This window comes from Adelges cooleyi, unplaced genomic scaffold, assembly GCF_023614345.1.
Source record: "Adelges cooleyi isolate 19-005CV unplaced genomic scaffold, UGA_ACOO_1.1 ACOO_flye_CR_arks_rails_tigmint_CR_PRNA_9, whole genome shotgun sequence".
NCBI classification, from domain to species: domain Eukaryota; kingdom Metazoa; phylum Arthropoda; class Insecta; order Hemiptera; family Adelgidae; genus Adelges; species Adelges cooleyi.
Window position 1 is genome coordinate 13,687,259 of NW_026096579.1, and position 18,960 is coordinate 13,706,218.

At 33.8% G+C, this 18,960-nt stretch overlaps 1 protein-coding gene across 5 annotated transcripts in view; it reads left to right on the plus strand.

Moving 5' to 3' along the window:
• The window catches only part of LOC126846136 (uncharacterized protein CG43867), a 69,059-nt gene that overhangs the window by 24,442 nt on the left and 25,657 nt on the right, over positions 1-18,960 (plus strand). Inside the window, exons 1-2 of one of the 5 annotated variants that reach the window (XM_050585325.1) lie at positions 8,296-8,605; positions 17,990-18,208. The exons of 2 other annotated variants lie outside the window; for them this stretch is intronic. In XM_050585325.1, coding sequence (XP_050441282.1) covers positions 18,050-18,208 — 159 coding nt within the window. In that variant the 5' untranslated portion in view covers positions 8,296-8,605; positions 17,990-18,049. Of the gene's footprint in view, positions 1-8,295; positions 8,606-17,989; positions 18,209-18,960 lie in introns of those variants that run through there. 2 more of the 5 variants (XM_050585326.1, XM_050585327.1) reach the window with 2 other exon arrangements.

Below are 18,960 nucleotides of genomic sequence, written 5' to 3' on the forward strand. Positions count from 1 at the left end.
GCTGTTGGAAAACTTAATTTTGATTCCAGATTGTATCTTTTAATGTCTAGCCGTGTACTAGTCTGCTGTCTGAGATATTACGGTGTACAGCACTGTGTGGCGTCCGGGCTTAATTTCCTTACCATGAGCTCGGAGGTGTGTGACTGGGGGTTTTTAATAATGGACCTCTTTAATATAAAGGCAGTACTGTATAAAATCAATACGCGCGTGAAACGGCAACATTATGATTACTAGTGTGATTATTTCCGGTTGACGCCTGGAAAAAATGAGTTTTTATATGTACGAAAGGTACAAGGAACAAATTCTGAAGTCAATGGTTTTGTCTGAATTGCGATTTTGGGGGCATAGAGTTCTTCTTTTTGAACAGCATTTTAAACATGTTTTTCCTTGTTTTGTTAGAAATAAGGTGACTAGCGAGTGGGAAAACGTCATTATTATTAGTGTTGCGTTTTCTTTGCTCGTGAAACCCAACACGGACGGCTACATTAAAGAACTCTACGGTCGACTAGATTTAGACCGGTGGGGTTTTCTGTAATCCGGCTGTAGTTGGGTAAAGTGCTTTTTATTTGTTCGTTTTGTAAATGTTGTATTAAAACTGTTTACACACCGTTCAATAACCGTGATCTTTTCTTGTTGTCGCGTCGGCCGTCTCAAACCTTTTAGAGGAAAAACGATCTGATATGGCCCCGTAATAGTCGCTGAGGGTTTGTATGTACTTTTCGGTACGGTGTTATCTTCATAATACTCCAGACGAGACACCACGCGGATAAAATACAAAAACAACGTTTACTACCGACCGATAACTGTTTTACTTAGATTATTATGTATAATGAAATAAAACAACACTATTGTGTATACTCCGTGTAATTCATCGCCTGTAATGATAATTTATTGAAATCATTGTCTATGGCTATTGTTTCGCGCTCAGACAATTCGATTTAGGCGTTCGGTCTACATTGTGTTTGTACGAGGCTCGAGTACCCGAAGCGCGCACACGATAATATGTATACTCATAGTAAAGCCGATGAATGATGATTATATTATTGATTTATTAACGCTCTGTTCCACAGCTTATACAGTGTATATTGTATTAAGATTATGTTAGCGGTGACGTGATAATCGTCGTTGCTCATCAGCCTAATGTAAAGTTACCGCCACGCCGTGTTGTTGTCGCTGGCGTTGCCGTAGAGATTATATTGTAGCACACGCCGATGCACAGCAAGCAGTGTTTTCCAAAAGATTGATGAGAGAAAAGACGTTTTTGAGCTCGTCTGTGGCCTGATATGTACGTGGGAAATTGAATTCAAACTTCACGGGTAAAACATTGTACAGTCGCTCGTGTAATGGATTAACTGCCGCCAATTTTCCACGTTCTTGGAGGGCGAATCCGTCTTCATTACTGCTCATTTCCAATTCGGTCCCCTCGAACCAAAGAACCGCGTGCTACAATCTGTCAATGGATGTTTTTCACGATGTTTGACGGACCGTTTTGTCTTAATTACCCAATAGGAGGGTGACTCGTCGAGACTTAACGTTTCGAAAGCTCTCGTCAAAATTAAAAACTTCCAAATACACGTTGAGACATATTTGATCGTGTATCGACAAACGCCTCTGATATCTGTTACCATCTCTGTACGATTTATCTGGAGCGATTTGCAGTTCAACGACGCCAAACGCATTAGAGACAGCCAAAAAAACATAATTTCATAATTGTTATTTATTAGTTTTTAGTTATTACCTTCTTCTCGAAGAGAAGGCCAAAACGAGATGTATAAAATTATATATCTCTTATCCCCCCCCAGTTACATAAAAAATAAAAAATACACCTATTGGAAAAAAATACAAACATTTACCATAATAAGTAAATTCTAAGTTTTCTGTCAATGTCGCAATCAGGATTTGGGAATCTAGTGTGAATCACCACTTTCTCAGTTTTTATTTACTACCCTAACATTAAAATAATAATATTTAAATGAATGAAACAATAAACAGATTACCGCAATATCCGTCATCGCATTTTATCGTAATTAGCTTTTGCATAAATTAAACTTCATAGTGAATCGGAGAATACTTTTGTGCCAAAAAACGTCTTATTTTAGTTTTATATTCGTTCAAAATGTGTGTGACGTTGAAATAGTTTTACCTTGTCCAGCTTCGCACATGTACAAAGTTTTGTTCGTAGACGGAGACGAATGGCGCTCTTGATTTCCGTCTCAAAAGAAATTATGTCTCGTCGTCGTACGTGGTATCTTTAAAAAGTCTCAAAAACGTCTTTTTTTAATAGAAACTAGTTGAATTTTGATATTTGAAAGAACATTTTCGAAACTTTTAGATGACCTTTTTATGTGGGTTAATACTGGGCTGATGGAAATGTTGCTTACAATAAGTAGCTCTTAACCTTTGAGTAATCTAAGTTTATGCGGACTTAAATAATTATGATGACAAATCGTGCTCAAAAATTGTGTTATCTTATAACCTTGATTCCTCGGCGGCCATGCCTGCGGTGTAGAATACTTGTTTAATTGGTATATGAATACATTACCACGATAGAAAATTTCATAGTAATTTTATAGAAAAGGATTGGTAGAGTAAAAATAAAAGAGGGAAAAAACCCGACAACCGAGATCAGTGAAAAGTTACTGCCAGTTTGCCTTTAATAAATCATTTTGATACTACACCTCTACCGTCATGGTGTACCCAGTGTCAGTGACATTATGTTTGTTATGGTGTATACGTATAAAACGACTGTGTTGTACTGCAAACTATACATATTGCGGTCGTCTGCTTCAAACTGATGGGTCTAAATATACCATAAATTTTCAATGATTCAAATATTTCTTTTGCAATAAAAATATTATACTATAAATAAGCTTTTAGATTCCTGCTAAATTATACACTTGATTCATGGTAAGGAGCATTGAATCGTGTACCCGATAGGAGTGAAAAATTGGTAAACAAATTTCCTACTGGTTCTAGTATTGTATACTGCTACTATATTTATTTCAAATGTAATTGGTTCTATCGTCTTGGTGTAATTGTACAACGTAAAATTACTTTTAAATGACGTTTCCCGGTAATACAGTAATATATTATTTTTCTAGTACTGAAAATTCTACTTAATTACAATTTATTATTTATAAATTGATTATTAATATTATATTAAATATATTTTGCTTGAGAATATATTCAGGCGGTTAATAGTATTGAATTGCTGTGTCATGAACACAATCGTCAATCTATGCCATTTTCGTTTTATGTGTTTTAATGGATTTATACATAGAAATGCATAAAAATCATATATTATAATATGTTTAATCATTATACATTGTTGTGGTTTATTGTATTTTTTGTTATATTTATAAATAAATAATATACATGTTATTTATTCTGACTACTTGTCTATGTTCTTGTATCCATTTAATTTATATGTTAGGAGAAACATATTTTTGGCTATGCTTAATCGCCAAAAAAATATAATCCATCTAGTCACCTGTTGATGATCGTTATTCTATTTTATTATTCGCTAAAAATTATTTATTTATAATTTCGAGTCTACCAATTAACAATTACCAGATATATGTATTATGAAAAATACTAATTATAGGTATACTCATTGAGTAAATTATTATTTAGATTATTTCAATTTATTTATATGTGATTTATATATATATATATATATATATATATATATATACACATTCGTTTGTTAATATAGAAACTGCAAGGTATTTCTTCGAAGTTATTAGAGAACTTTTATGCGATAAGAAAACTTTGCTTTTAAGTGAGAATTGTGTAACGTTATTACTTCAAGCTTTCCTATCGATAGTCGTTAACTTATTTATGTGACCTTCGACGTATAGACGTAGCAAAGTACATTTGCATGCGAATACTTCCAAAATGATTAAAACCGGGTTTTTAATTTTGAAATAACTATTTATTATAGTAAATTCACTGTATATTTTTATTTTCTATTTTAATTCAAGCGTAAGCAATTTTATAAGGGAATTTTTTTATCTTAAAGATGCAACCGCATAATCAATATTATTTACAATGTAAAAACATTCAATATATTTTAATTCGGTCGATATAACGTTTCACCGAGTACTAACGACAAAATTTTGCATACTCGTATATTTTTTAAAATAAATATTTATTTCATACATTTTTCAAAATTTATCAACAAAATAATGATAGTTAAATATTAAAATGACTTCTAAGCTAACTTATCTAAACTAAATAAACTGTTTTAACACTTAGTGTTAAAACACAATCATATGATTAATGACACATGAAAACTTTCGTTTAATACAGCTGTCTAGCTGGAATAAGTTGTTAAATAATCCGTAGTATGGTAGTTTAACAACAAGTTCTAGGTAGGTGGTAGGTTGATTGTACAATAGATTTGCATATGAACCCACTATTTTTAGTGTACAAATCGTATACACCTGCATGATTGAACATTAAACTGGTTTAGTTTTCTGACAGTTAAATTTGGCGTACCAGACGCCCATTACAGCAACATATTTATTGACGTGTACCTACGCGTTTTTAACGTTCAGCTATTGTATTATTATTACAGAAAATACTAACAACATAATATTCATAATACATATAAGTACACACATAAGTTGCCAGTAGGATATTTAAATACACATATGTAATATTCGTGTGGATATTAATGAGTAAATTACTTTTAATTGAATGTCTGTCGACCGAATTTGCGTGGTCGCTGGCATATACCGTGCATTGCGTGCTCTGCGATTTTCGCTCATATCCGGCGTTCTACTTTGCTTCTTCGGCTATTTATTGTGTCTGTCATGTATTAAACGCGTCGAACAGACATTAAAATTGTATACAATGTTATATATCGCAGTCATTATACACATATCATATTATATACCTATATCCTATTAACACGATACGCATCTACCTACCCTTTTCGATCGCCGTTCCATCACCAACTTCTAGTTTGTACGAATTTTCATATTGGCGCCGCGCAGTGTTAGGCTCGAGTAAATTATAATCAAATCACATTAGGTATAATATACCGGGTATGTTTATATTCGATGGTATGACTTAACGTTGTGTTAATGCGTCAAATCACTACACACTTGGTCAATTGCAATTATATTTTAGTTTATCGCCTTGTAATATTCTTATAAATCTCGGTTTTTAGCGTTGGCAAGTGTAATTACTAAAAATAAACATAAATTTGTTATCACTCATATGATTGATTTGTTTTATTATTTTTAAGTTTGCGAGGGTATATTTTTAAGTTACAAGTTTACATTTAAAAAATATGTATTTTAAAATGTACATTTTATTTTAAAAATTTAAATTTTAAATATAAAATGTATAAATCCATAAGGGGATCGATTTGTGATATAGTTATCAACTTATATATGTAAGTTGATAACTAATAATAACTAGTTATTAAGGTACGAAACGTATATATTACAATCAATATGGCGATAAGAAGAATCTATACTTGGTCTCAAAGTCCAACGAGACATTGTCTTAACATTCGTTTGGATAGCAAATTAGTTATTTAAATATGTTTTAATAAAACAATACTACATACAATCGTGGCCGAGAACAAAAAAATACCCTTTGAACGTGGACCTTGATGTCTGATATTATTTGACAATATCATTCATAATGTTGCCCGTAGCATTGGTTTTGGTCTTTTAAAAGGGTTTGGTGGCAATTATTATAATTTATAATATTACATTAAACAAACGGAAATGAAATCCGTCCGATCCCCTACCGGATGAACTGCGATTAATCAGAATTCAAGTTCTCCCACTATCTGTGCAATATTATTATATTTAAATACATCGTGTACCTGCGAAACGATATAAAGGTGTAACGGATGCAAACGGCTGCAAAACTAAGGAGTTTTCAAAAAACACCCGACCCTAAGATCCGCAGTCAAATGTTTAAGCAACTCCGATTATATTTGCTAATTTCGCGTTTTACGGCATAAACCAGCAATGTTGTAATTAAAACAAAGAGTGCGTAATAATAATAGTTGTGCTTCACGAGACTAACGAATTTTTAATTGGTTGAGCTCGCATACGAGTGCACTTTCACGTTATAACGCCGTAATTGGTATTGAAATGGCGGCACTTAAGGACACGTCGCGCGCGTACAGATGTTGATCTCAATGATAAATTCCATATAAGCCGAAAAAATGCGCAACTTGGGCAAAACACTAAAAAGCGCCCGATGTATATATATTTATTATTATTCGCAGAAGAAAAGGAAAAATTGTCGACGCCGTGTTGATGAGGTTTTTGTGTACTACTTAAAATTAATAATTCGGGTCACGCCTTTTGTTTGCAAGAGACGTTAGAAACGGCGACGGTATAGCGGGATGAGAGGGCAAGAGTAATTACGTAGGTTTCTGGTTTGAGTAGGTAGGCAATGAGTCAATTGAGAGAGATCGACTGTTTCTTTCTTTGTAAGCTCTATACACATGTAATATATATATATATAAGAATCTTATATATATATTCTTATATATAATTATATCATATATATAAGAATACAAAAAACCTAGTTTGGTTTTGGTTTTCAATACATCTATATTCGAGTGATTTTTATCACTTTCAGTTACAATAATTCCTGTAGATCTGTAACCTCAGTCGCCCTTATAAGCTTTGTCACCACTATGTCCCTATCCCACCGAATTGGCTTTTTTATATATATAAAATAAATTTAGTTCTAAGACAAAATACCTGTAAAAATGTTTAAACGATGTGTTGAAACATTTTAACAAACAAATGTATATTATATAATGTTGAAAGTTTTTAATATAACCTTTTGTATTTAACATTTAAACACATTAAATTGTAATCAATATCCAATTATCAAAACTAATAATTGCTTTAATTTTTGTCGTTTAATTACATATTTTTTTAAGAGTTTATTATCTGCTAAACTATCTTTTATTTTTATGGTATTACAATGAATTACGATTTTCTTTAACACTTTTATCTTTTACCCCTTTAAGCTACGAAAATATGTTTTAAGTTGTATACTGAAGTTTTTCGATCAAGAAGAGAGTAATGACTAATGTGTTTATTGAATACGTTTGTTTGCGGAATGGTGGGTTCTTCTAGAGATAAATGAAAGACACACTACTTATATTTACAACGCGGCTATATGTGTGTTACTGTGGCTTTTCACCTTGGCAACGTGTTCAGTACAACGCAGTAGGTACTTTTGGATATGGCAACGTATGCGTTTTAAATTAATAATAACATAACTTTAACCTGACAAAAACGTTCTATATTTAAAAACGATGCGTAATATGCGTACGTAGCAATTTTACCGAGTCGAGCATAGCGTTTTTACTTATAAAAATAAAATTAAGTAAATTATCATAACATCAAAAACGTTTGAAGAGCCTTTTTATTTATATAAGCTTATAGGGTTTTTCCCGAGACGCGCTGAAAACTGCAATCATTATGGTAAATAATGTATGTAGAACTGTTTCGGTAAAACGCTGTACAGGCAGAGCCGTATTTAGCGTTTTTCCAATATATGTTGATACATTTTCGATGCCTAAGAATCAGCTCTTTCATCCACTCTTTGAGGAATCTTCCGCCACCTCCCTTGTTCAACCCCAATAGCTTTTTTGATCTCTTCATCAGTTGTGAAACGTTCTCGGGCCAAGGATTTTTCAATTGGGAAAATCATCTGGTGCCAAGAAAGTTGTTATAAGGACACGGGCATAGTCGTGGAGGAGGCAAACACCTTCCGTCAACAATCCTTTTCTTTGGTTTCGGCAACTGATCTTCTCAACTCATTCGGGTGGGACTTTCTGAACTACCTTACAGCCCTGACTTAGCACCAAGTGATTTTCACCTTGTTGCCGAATCGAAAAGTGCTTAGCCGGAGAACGTTGCACAGCCGATGAAAAGATCATAGGAGTTGTTTGGAATTGAGCAAGGTGATCCTAGGTATCGAAAACGTATCGACCTACTTGGCGAGACCATGCCAAAAATCAGTTGTTATACATTTTTTAGATAAAAAAAATTAAAATTCGATTTTTTTTTAAATAAACAGGCATGCTTCTCCAAACAACCCTCGTATATATTACAGGTACATAGACACGTGCGGTTAGATTTTTGTAATTATATCACAAATGGTTTGTGGCCGGCGGTGGGTGGGAGCAGGCGAGAACGGCGCGGATTTTGCGCCGTCCACGCTAACAGGCAGGCAACCGCTAAAACGTCACCGTTGCCCGAAACAGAGGCCCCGCAGTAGTTGTTTGTCGCCCGTATACTCAATACGACAACCGCACTACCGGCGGTGGGCGAACACAAGAGATCGTAGTGTTTTTTATTTTTATTTTTATTTCACTTATGAATGAAACGCCTTAGCGTGTGTATTTGATGTGCGTGTACGATGTCGATAGTTGGTAGTAAAACCGTGTGTGCTCATTGATAACAATTTTTATTATTATCGCCCTCTCTTATTAGCGATAATTCTCCGGTTGTACTATACAACTATAAATTGTTATTACGTTATTTATTATTGTTGCACGGAAGACCGTGCCGTCATGGGACAACCGTTATCCTCAAAACATGCCTATCTGGTAAATATTATTGTTACTTTTGTAATGAGTGTTTTTTTGTTTGCGTAGTAAATAAAATATTACTCTCGTTTCCCTCTGTCGTGATGATTTGTGTTTAATCTATGTTCTAATTTTCCTGGAATAAATACATTTTTTTAATACGCTACCATTAAATAGTATCAAGCGGCGGGTCTGGACATATATCGGTCTGTGGAAATGACAACAAGTTCTTTTTTTAGAAACATCATAGGTATTTTTGTAACGGTGGTAGTTGTCGTTGAGTAATTGCTGTCCTTATGTTGTGCTCCTGGAACGGGTACGGTTAGGAACGGTGTTAATACGTCCTAGATTCGGATTTATATTGTATTACAAAAAATATTTTATTCCGCAAAATATTCGCAGACGAGCTGTAGATATCTCATTACCAACAGATAGGAGAGAAATTGAATCCGTCAGGTTTTTGACCGCCTTTGTCGGAGAAGGAAATAGTCTCAAGAGAAATTAACTAGCCGACACGTCTACGTGATCTTTAACAGAAAATATAAATGTCGTCCGGTGGTGACGGCGTTTGGCAAAATGTGCTTGTACACGGTTTTTATCTCCGGTTGAGGTTTAAAAAAAATACGACTTAAAACTGTCCAAAAAAAACTGTATCCTATTATATTTTATCATACACTTACATTTTATTTTATGCTTCATTTTAATATATTTTATTTTAGGGTTAACCCGTAGATTGGAATAGTAAAAGAATTTATTTTTTAAATAAAGTCGATCGTGTGTATAGGTTTGTTCTAAGGTCGCCTTATTTCCTATTCCTTTTGATGTCTTTTTAGACTGGATGTGAACGACATGTTGTATTCCCGACATAACAAAACTACAATATTTATTTTTCCGTTACGGTCGCGCTCGTCGTTTACACGTAACAGCAGTAAAAGACGGAGAAAATTAAACGACAAACTAGACGCGAAAAAATAATATTTCTTCGCTTCGAGCAATATAATATACGCAGAGTATCCTTGGACGGTCGTTGTCGTGTTTCTAATTGAAAAAAATGATGACCTATTGAAATAACAAACTTTTGACGTTTTAAAAATTATAACTTTTAAAAAATTAATGACATATTTTGCAATAGGTCTTGCTGTATAGTACACGCGTTTAGCTCGGGGGTGTCTAACGTCTGCTTCGATCCTTTAAAGGGGTTTCGGTCTACACACATTATGTATAGTATGTACGTCATTAGAGGCGGCAGATGACATCGGTGACACGGTCAACCGACTACGGTGGCTTTTGCCGTTGGTAGCCCGAAGCGTTTTCTAGTGCACACAATTCCTCCCTGTATAATAATATAATTAACGCTTTCAAGATGTGATTGAGATCGGGTTGTTTACTTGTCTGCCGGCGGGAAGCTAATTAATTTAACTCTTCGTGCCCGAAAAAACTTTTAGTTGCCGCCGTTTTCGAGTGAACGATCTCTGTATGCGCCTTCTCTTTCGCCGGTTCACTCTGCTCGCCCCTTTTTTTTTGTGCCTTATATTAAACTATACACACACTCACTTACCCACCGTCACGTCGTCCTCAGGTATTGTCCTTTTATCGGTAAAGTCACATCATAATAATAATAATATATTGTTTAATCGGGAAGCATGACCTAGAAAATCAATAAAATACAGGCGAAAAAAAAAGAAGAAATCGGCACGTTTTGGCGACAATAGGTGTAAAGAGGTGGCGGCGGAGGCATCACAAAATATAATATCGGTGTGCCGCCTGGCGGGCCTTTATTCCTTATTTTCTTCCTTTGACGTTTCCCGTCACTGAGAACAGCTCGATGGACGGATTAATCGAATTCATAATAATGCGGTATATTTTAACACAGGCGGCCGTGGAAATTATTATTATCATGTAAGAGACCCGAAACTCGTTGATACGCACAGATATATATATATATATATATATATATATATATATATATATATATATATTTATATAATTCTGTGCTATCAGCTTAACTTGTAATTGTTATAACAGTTATAAACATGTGATAAGGTTCTATTTCCCACAAAGATGGCGGAAAATGGTAAGTTCAATTATCTCTATTGGCGGCATGTGGACACTTAGCAATCTAGTTTATTATATATACATCTGTGTTGATACGTCGTATAAATTATAATTTAATAATTATATAATAATCTAATACGGGTTTACATTTTTAACGGGTCGCCGTCCTCCATTAGCGACGTCGTTACACGAGAGCTTTGAAAAGTGACAAACGCTTCGCGTTTTCCGAAAGACTTACGTTTATTACTGTTTTGTGTTGTTTTTCCGCTCGGGTTATTCGGCCCTAAGGAGAAATAAATTACACTATTGTTTTTTTTCCTCTCACGCCCTCCTCCGCTTCTGCGTCTGTGTCACTGCCAACTTTTTTCTTCGATGTTCGATTTTTTTACACTTTTAAAACGGTTTTATATTTGTGACAGATTTGTTCCGTTTGTAGTTAATTCGATTTAAATTCCGTTTCAGTTTTCCGTCGTTTCAATACTGATACTTTTAATACTACACTACCGCGTGCGCCTTATGCAGGTAAATACCTATTGCGTTATATTTTACAAAATATCGTAGGAGCCTCCCTTGTTCTTTATAAATAACGCACGTACACCAGGGACTAGAACGAGAGAGACACACGAGCAATTTTTCTCTGTCGATATGTATTTGTGTCACAATAATCTCTTCACGCCACGGCGCACCACGACGTTTTGTTTATGCCCGGGTTCTTTTTTGCCCCTTTATCGCAACTCTATCTCTAGTCGTATTTGTGTTGTTATTATTATCATTTTTTTTTCATGCTTCTGATGAAAGAGCGTCGTGTGATCGATAAAAGTGTATTTGACACGTTTCGCGTCTAGTACACGTAAGCAGTGCGAAAAATTATTAAATAACAATATTTTGAAACAGAAAGTATCCTCTTGCGAAGTGCTAAGTCAACTTCGGATTGAATTTATATAGTCCGACTTTAGTACGGACTAGAAGGGATACTGTATCTGCTACAAAGCATTGTTTATGTTCAGTTTGTCTTTAGAATTGCTGGAACAAAACCTTTACACAAACACGTATCGGTCAAAAGTCATAGCTAGCTGGACTCTTAAGGACATGTAAACTTATAAATAAATTACAGCTACATTATTTACTACGATTAACTACAGGCGTGTAGTACAAACGTTATGAAAAGTATAAAAGGAAGGATGGTTAGTACTTCCAACTAGACACGGATAGAATATACGCATATATATATATATATATATATATATATATATATATATATATATGTGAATACTTTTCAAAGTTGCTTCGATAGGATTTTAATTAGTTTTGTAGTTCGAGATATTACCAGTTATACTTTTTAACGTAATTATTATATTAACAGAAAAAAAAAAAATACTCTAAGAACTTAACAGAAAGATCTTAAATAATACCTGATGTACAGATGTATACAATTGTAATGTAACCACTTTTTTAATATTGTTCTAGTAACTGTGTTTAAATTAACTTGACTTACAAATGTATCGTAATGGTACAACATTTACTTGTACCTTGTTATAAATAATTAAATTATCAAATAAACTCTGTACTCTGGCGACCAGCGTTATATTTACGGTTTGACTATCATTTGGCAATACATTGTGTGATAACATTGATGTATTCTTATAAATGGGCTACCACATTTTCTTAGCTAATGAGTTTTTTTAAATTATCTAAATTAATAATATTGCATTTTAGATAACTTCTGAACAAACTATATGAGTATACCTCTGCAAAATACTACTTGTATAGTATTAAATTTAAAATATTTATTTCTCATTAGTATTCTGTATCGTGTGGGTTGTTATTAAGCTGGCTTGACAGCTTTTTGTAATACACTTTTTTAAACCAACGCTATGTGTAATTACTGTACCATATAGTTACTACGCAAATTGATGTGCAGAAAAAAATAATCAATATTTTATACCCGTGTGTTCGAGTTAACATGAGCATATTGTTTCGACATTTATAATTTTGCGGTCGGTTTAATACACATAGGTACATGCTACTAAAAATAATTCTACATGTATGCAAAAAAAACTTTCCAACTCACCGATGTACAACACATATGTAATATGTATTTTTTTTATAATTGTACGATCTATTTATGTAATGTAACTATAAAATAATAACAATATGTAATTTAATGTATGTAGGTAATGAAATTATAACATATGTGTTTAAAATGCATAGGGGTAGTTTAAAATATCAAATATGTCTATAGGTAAGATGTCAAAATCTCCTTTTTTAGTGAGCGTTAACAACCATACCGCGTTATACATTAAATAATATAAATGTATTTTTTTAACACTATGGAGTGATTTTCTTAGAAAAAATCTATTACTAATACCCCAAAGCAGTAGATAAAAAGATAATAATTTTGTTCTAGTGGCCAAGTAGCGTTTCTTTTTTAGCTTTGCGCAACTGTAAAGAGTTTTTTCATTTTTTATTATTTGACTTCGTTTTAGTCCCCGATCGATAGTGTATAATCTATATGTATATTATTACTCCGTTGTTGTTTATTTATACGCATTATATTTCTTTTTTGGGTTAACCTTTATTTTTTTTCAACAGTCAGGAAAAAAAACTTTCGAAGATAATAGGATGATAAAAGAATCCTTTCGCGTGGGGATCCCCCACGGCTTTAATCGGGGTACGGTTTTCAAAGGGACGTTCTGATTTATGGACCGGGCCGGTGTACAGTATGTCGGGGTTTATTATCTAAAGGTCCTATTGTAGCCGGGGGGTTTCTCGCACTGGGAAATGTTTGGGTTGTAAAAAAAGTACGGGTTGTCCGGTTTAATTAACGTTGTCGAACGTATTGAAACTCTCATATCACTTTGTACAGATTACAAGATGGCGTTGAGGGACACGGAGAAGCTCCTTAAAAGAGCCGTATTACTCGGCTGTTGAATTGCCAATAAAAATTTAATGTCCTCTAAACTCAACTCCCCTCCCCTCGCTTCCAATGGGGTTTTATAAATCTAATACCGTAGAAAAAAAAGCCAGACAGTGTACTTTCTCTATACTTTTTTCTCTTTGCGTTTATATTTTATAGGCTTTGCAATCGATTAACGTGAATAGTGCCTACATATATATCTATTACTGTGTTAGCTATTAAATACTTAGATCCCGAGAATAGGAATGATTATTTTTCGTTTTATGATGCCCGAATATCGATATCGTTCTAGTGGTATCTTTTAACACGCGATGATGGTGAACACGCAAACATGTATTCAACGGTCATTTTTATTTGTTATTTTGCACTACTTAATATTCTATATACTATAGCTCTGTATAATATCAATTTAGTTGCATTACATTCCGGTCACGATAGTTCAACACATACGTTTTGATTACTGTGTAAACTATAATCTCGGTTTTAATAACAGTTGATGGATAATTGTTGATTTAGATTTGAGTTCTCAAATTTTTATGTTGTATTGTGTGGCCATTATAAAATCTATTCTACTTGTAATAAATTGAATTAAATTAGGTAGATAAACAGAAAATACATAAACAACATAACACTCTTCTTCGACTGGAGCCGGATAAAAAAAGGCTACTAAAACTAGAGTAATATGTTCTTGTAAATTCACCACTATAAAACACTCGATAATAAAACGGTTTAAACTACGGCTTTTTAATGTTTTTTTGTAAATATTCTCAAAGGTGTTAACCATCAATATACGCTAGAAAGTAGAAAATGTTGCTTTTTAAAGATCATTCTGCTGTCGTGTGTAAACGTTAGTAGTTTTTCACTTTTTATGATTAGATTTTGTACCCGTCGTCGTAAATAAAGTATACTTTCTCGCGGAATCTTTTTTTTATGAGTTCAAGACGGTTTTTTATGGCATGCGGGTAATTTTGTACGCGCACAAATCCTAAGATCGGTATGTGGAATTAACTCACGTGCGCTTGTATATGACATTGTAGTCGGTTAATAAAATTCCGGTCGAAGCATGGGCGGCCTAGTCGGGATAGAGTAGCAGTCGCTGTCTGCCAGTTATCATTTCACGGCGTTCCGTGTAGGCAATTCAACGACATCGGCGCGTTTCCCGTCTGTGGGTCGCTTTAACTTATTAAAATGGTGTATATTGTCGTCGTTTATCAAGAAAAATATAACACTTATGTAATAACGCCATATATTATATTCTAGAAAATAAGCTGAGGAAAAAAAAACATATTTATTGCAAGACAACAAGTTACTTTCAATAATAAATTTGTACATTACATTAACAAGGCAAACCTCACCATACTAACTTTTGAAAAAAGAGCGTTAAAATATACCTTATAAGACCGAATGGTTCGAAATTGAATAGTAAACAAAAGAATAGGTGACGTAGAGATGTGACTTAAGACAAGGTAAAACATGTACCTAACCTAAGTGTATTCATATATGTATGTGGGTGTTTGTAGGTAAACGGGAGAAACCGTAGTTACCGAATATTTGTCAACACTCTACCCGTTCTCTATGACATGGACTACAAATCGATATTTGTTTATATTACATGACAGTTTAAGTAGTAAAAGTTTCAAAACTTGTTACGATTATCCGAAAAGTCGGTTTTCTTTTGACTAGTATTTTCGAATTTATCATTGGTGCACTTGGGTGTTATTAATTGAGATTGGCTGTTTTAGACCTATTTTAAATTACAGTAATATTGAAATGTTTTCCAATACTTTTCGTGGTAAGTGTTCCACGAGAGCATAGAAAAAATAGGGCTGTAAATTGTTATTCTAAAAAAAATATATCAGGTGTTAATGTAGTTACGTGCGATTTCGGCGCCGTGTTGGTAATACCATTATCACCGTATTTACCGCGGGGGTTTCATTTAAGAAACGTGAATCTCCTTTCCGCTCCGCACCCCTTTCTTCGTCGTCGGTCGGGTTTCAATGAGGTTTACGCACGTTCTACACGCGACGGTCATTTGGTCGGTTGGCGGAGATCAGAACGTCTTTTACCGAAGGGGTGGGAAGGATCGGAAAGAGGAAGGTCAAACACGGTGGTACTGTTGCGAAATTACTAATTTGTATGCGGTTCACGTGCCAACACTTCGCGTTTGCAACAACACATTGCGACCTTTTGCCGGTTAGGTCGTCTCCGCGCAGTTATTCTTTGACTCCCCAATGGCGCGGTGGTTTACTTAATAAAGGGTGTTGAGACCCAGATAATAGGATATAATATAGAAGCCTCTGTTCCGTCCTAATCTTCGTGTGTGTGTGTGTGTGTCGGACAACTCTTAAAATACTACTGTCTACTCACGCTGCTGCAAAGGCGTGTAAAAATATTTCGAAAGGGTGATGTAGGCCGACTTTATGTGGATTAAAAAAGAAATACACCGCATAGGTCCACCACTTCTTTTCCTTTACTCGTACCCTAATACTTACTATACAGTACGCACACATGCACATACATATAGACATTGACAGAGAGGGGAGCTTCGTGTACACCTACTTCGTATAACGGCTGTTTGATAAATAGACGACGAAATTGGCCGATGCGGTGTGGCAGCAGTAATCCACTTTGAAAACGAACAACCACCCATCCTCTTCCCCTCGTCCAGAGTCCGTGATGAGAAAAACAATCGGAGAAATGAGCCGGATATTTATCCTGTTCGGACAAGCCGTCGTAGATAGGGATCAACGTACCCGAGGACAATACCGCAGTCTCGTGTCCCAAAATATCCTTTCTCCCCCTGTAAGAAAAGTATTGAAAAGACGAATTAATTATAGAAAAATATATTTTCGTTCTACACGTGTATTCTTTTAGCATTCTTCGTAGAGCTCGCATATATTTATACTATAATTTTTTTCTTAATGATAGTTATATCATGAATTTGCTTTATAAAATTGTTTATTAGATATAAAATAGTCAATCAATAAATATATCATATAATTTTTTTAGAGCATAAAATAGAAGTTAAACATTTTTTTTTCAAGTTTAAAATGTTGACACGCTTTTAATTGGTTTTTAATTTGTTTGGGAGTTTATTTTATCATAGTAAATCCCTGTCATTATATTTCAACTCAACAAAAAATCATGAAAAACTTCTCTTAAGTGTTTTTTTTTTACTTCCTTATCATAGCGTTAGAGTTTAAAAACGGGGTCAGAAATTAGGTTGAAGGTAAACCAGTAATATTTATAAAAAAGTTAGTTGTGAGTGTTCTTGAAAATTAATGCATTGTTTTAAAAATTAGTTCGAATAGTAACAATATTATAATTAACCTTGAAACTCAAAGCTTTAAATATATAAATAATGATTTCATAATTCATTAATAATGAATGTATTAAAAGTAAATGTTTTGTACAAACTGTAATATCGTTATAATAATTTACAAAATAATAATTACTAAACTAATAAACGTCGTTGCCGACTTCTACGTTGCTATTTTTGCTAAAATTGTTATGCTTTCATTATAAAGTATGAAGCAACATTTTAATTATTTTAATAATAAAAGCTTTAACATTTTCTTATGTAAATTAATAGCCATTAGTTTACATTGTGTAAAAAACAATAATTTGTTTCTTAAGTCATTTTTGTAATGCTATTTAGTAAAATATTAGGGTGTAACTAAAAGTATTGTTTTTTTATTATCGTTTTTATAAATTAATATTATGTGTGGACATTGTTTTCTAAGTTAAAAAAATGACGACTAACCGTAGGTTATATAAACCTAAGTATTTCTGTAATACTTCTACCTACTATAAAAATTGTTAAAATTAACCACTAAATTACCTACTAAATAGTATTTTTCAATTATTTATAAACCTTTGGAATGTGGTAATTTGGTATCGCTGTTTTCTGTTTGAATAGATATATTTTTATAAAATATGTTTATCGAGTATTACGATTGTGTATAGCCGGCGCTTCTGTAAAATTAGCACTGCATTGTGTTTTAATTATTCTATAATATAAATTAATACTATAAATAATTTTTCTCACACGACGCTACTTGTTTTTAGGTGTGAGAAAGGCGTAAGACAACAATTACTGTATAACGACGAGGTAGTACCCTCGTGAATAATTTAAAAACCTTTTCGGATAATTTATTTTACCTACAGCTCGTCGCACTTTAGTAGCACTTTATAAGTGCTACGATTTTACATTAGGTTTTTTTTTGTATAATACTCGAGTTTTTCTTTTAAATAATTAATCGCTGTGTTTTTGGTCGTTTTCCTACTTTCGGCACATACCGGCGTTATTCGTTAACACCGTAGGAAAAACCAACATCTCGGCGAGGGTTTGTTAGACTCAAAGATAGAGGGAAACGATTTAAATATTTTTGTCATTTATTCTCATCGTTGTGTTTATGGTTGTGCGTTTCAAGTGACGTGCCCGTTGACACCGCGGTGTCTTCCTGTTGACGAGAACGAATGCATCTGGTCTTATGTTGTCTGCGACGATCGTGTTGAGCGCAGGTATGATGAACGATTGTGGTTGTTCGGCCCCCGACCAAGGAGAAACGGCTACCACGACAGAGGAGTCGGTGGAAGCGTTGTTGGCGGATATGACGGCGGGTGGCGATGACCGGCTGGTGTTTCGCAAGGTAAGATTTAGTACACCGAAGTGACACTAAAACGGGAATCATCATAATATATATATATATATTTGGACTGGGACGGTTAAGAGGAAGAAACAAGACTATGTTTGACAATAATGTATCTAGCATACAATTTAAATGATGACAATTTATTTAGTTGTAAATGACTAAATAAATTCAAGTTCCATTAAAGTTCCACTCTCCCCCTTTTTCTCAAAAAGTCGGTTGCAGTTTTTCAGAGCGTAAACAAGGGTTAGTATTATGCGTATACTGCGCGTTACATATTTATCATAACAAATGGTTTTTAAATTTATAGTAAGATCAACTAGTAGCTTTTTTTTAAAGCAAAAAAAAGTATTCTCTGTTGTATTTTTTGATAAAGCTGTATTTACAAGCGAAATTTTTTTTAAATTATAAAAAATTATTTAAAATGGAGGTTACTGTTGTAATAACTTTAAATAACTTTTGTATGAATAATGGCCTATAAGTAACTATTTCAAAGTGTAAGTAAAGCGGGATATTGTTAACGGAAACCAGTCAACGTATTATTTAAAATTATTTTAAACTTTGATTATTCCGTCAAGCCTGCTATTTTGAGAACAACAAATGAGCGTTTTTGAAACGAGAGTAGTATGTATGTATGTGTTATATATATATAACATACAATGCACGAGAAAAGCACACTCTTCTGTGTGTTGTATACAGAGAAACTTTTTGTACGATAAAGTTTCCCCCGGGAAAGTTCTTCTCAGACAGAA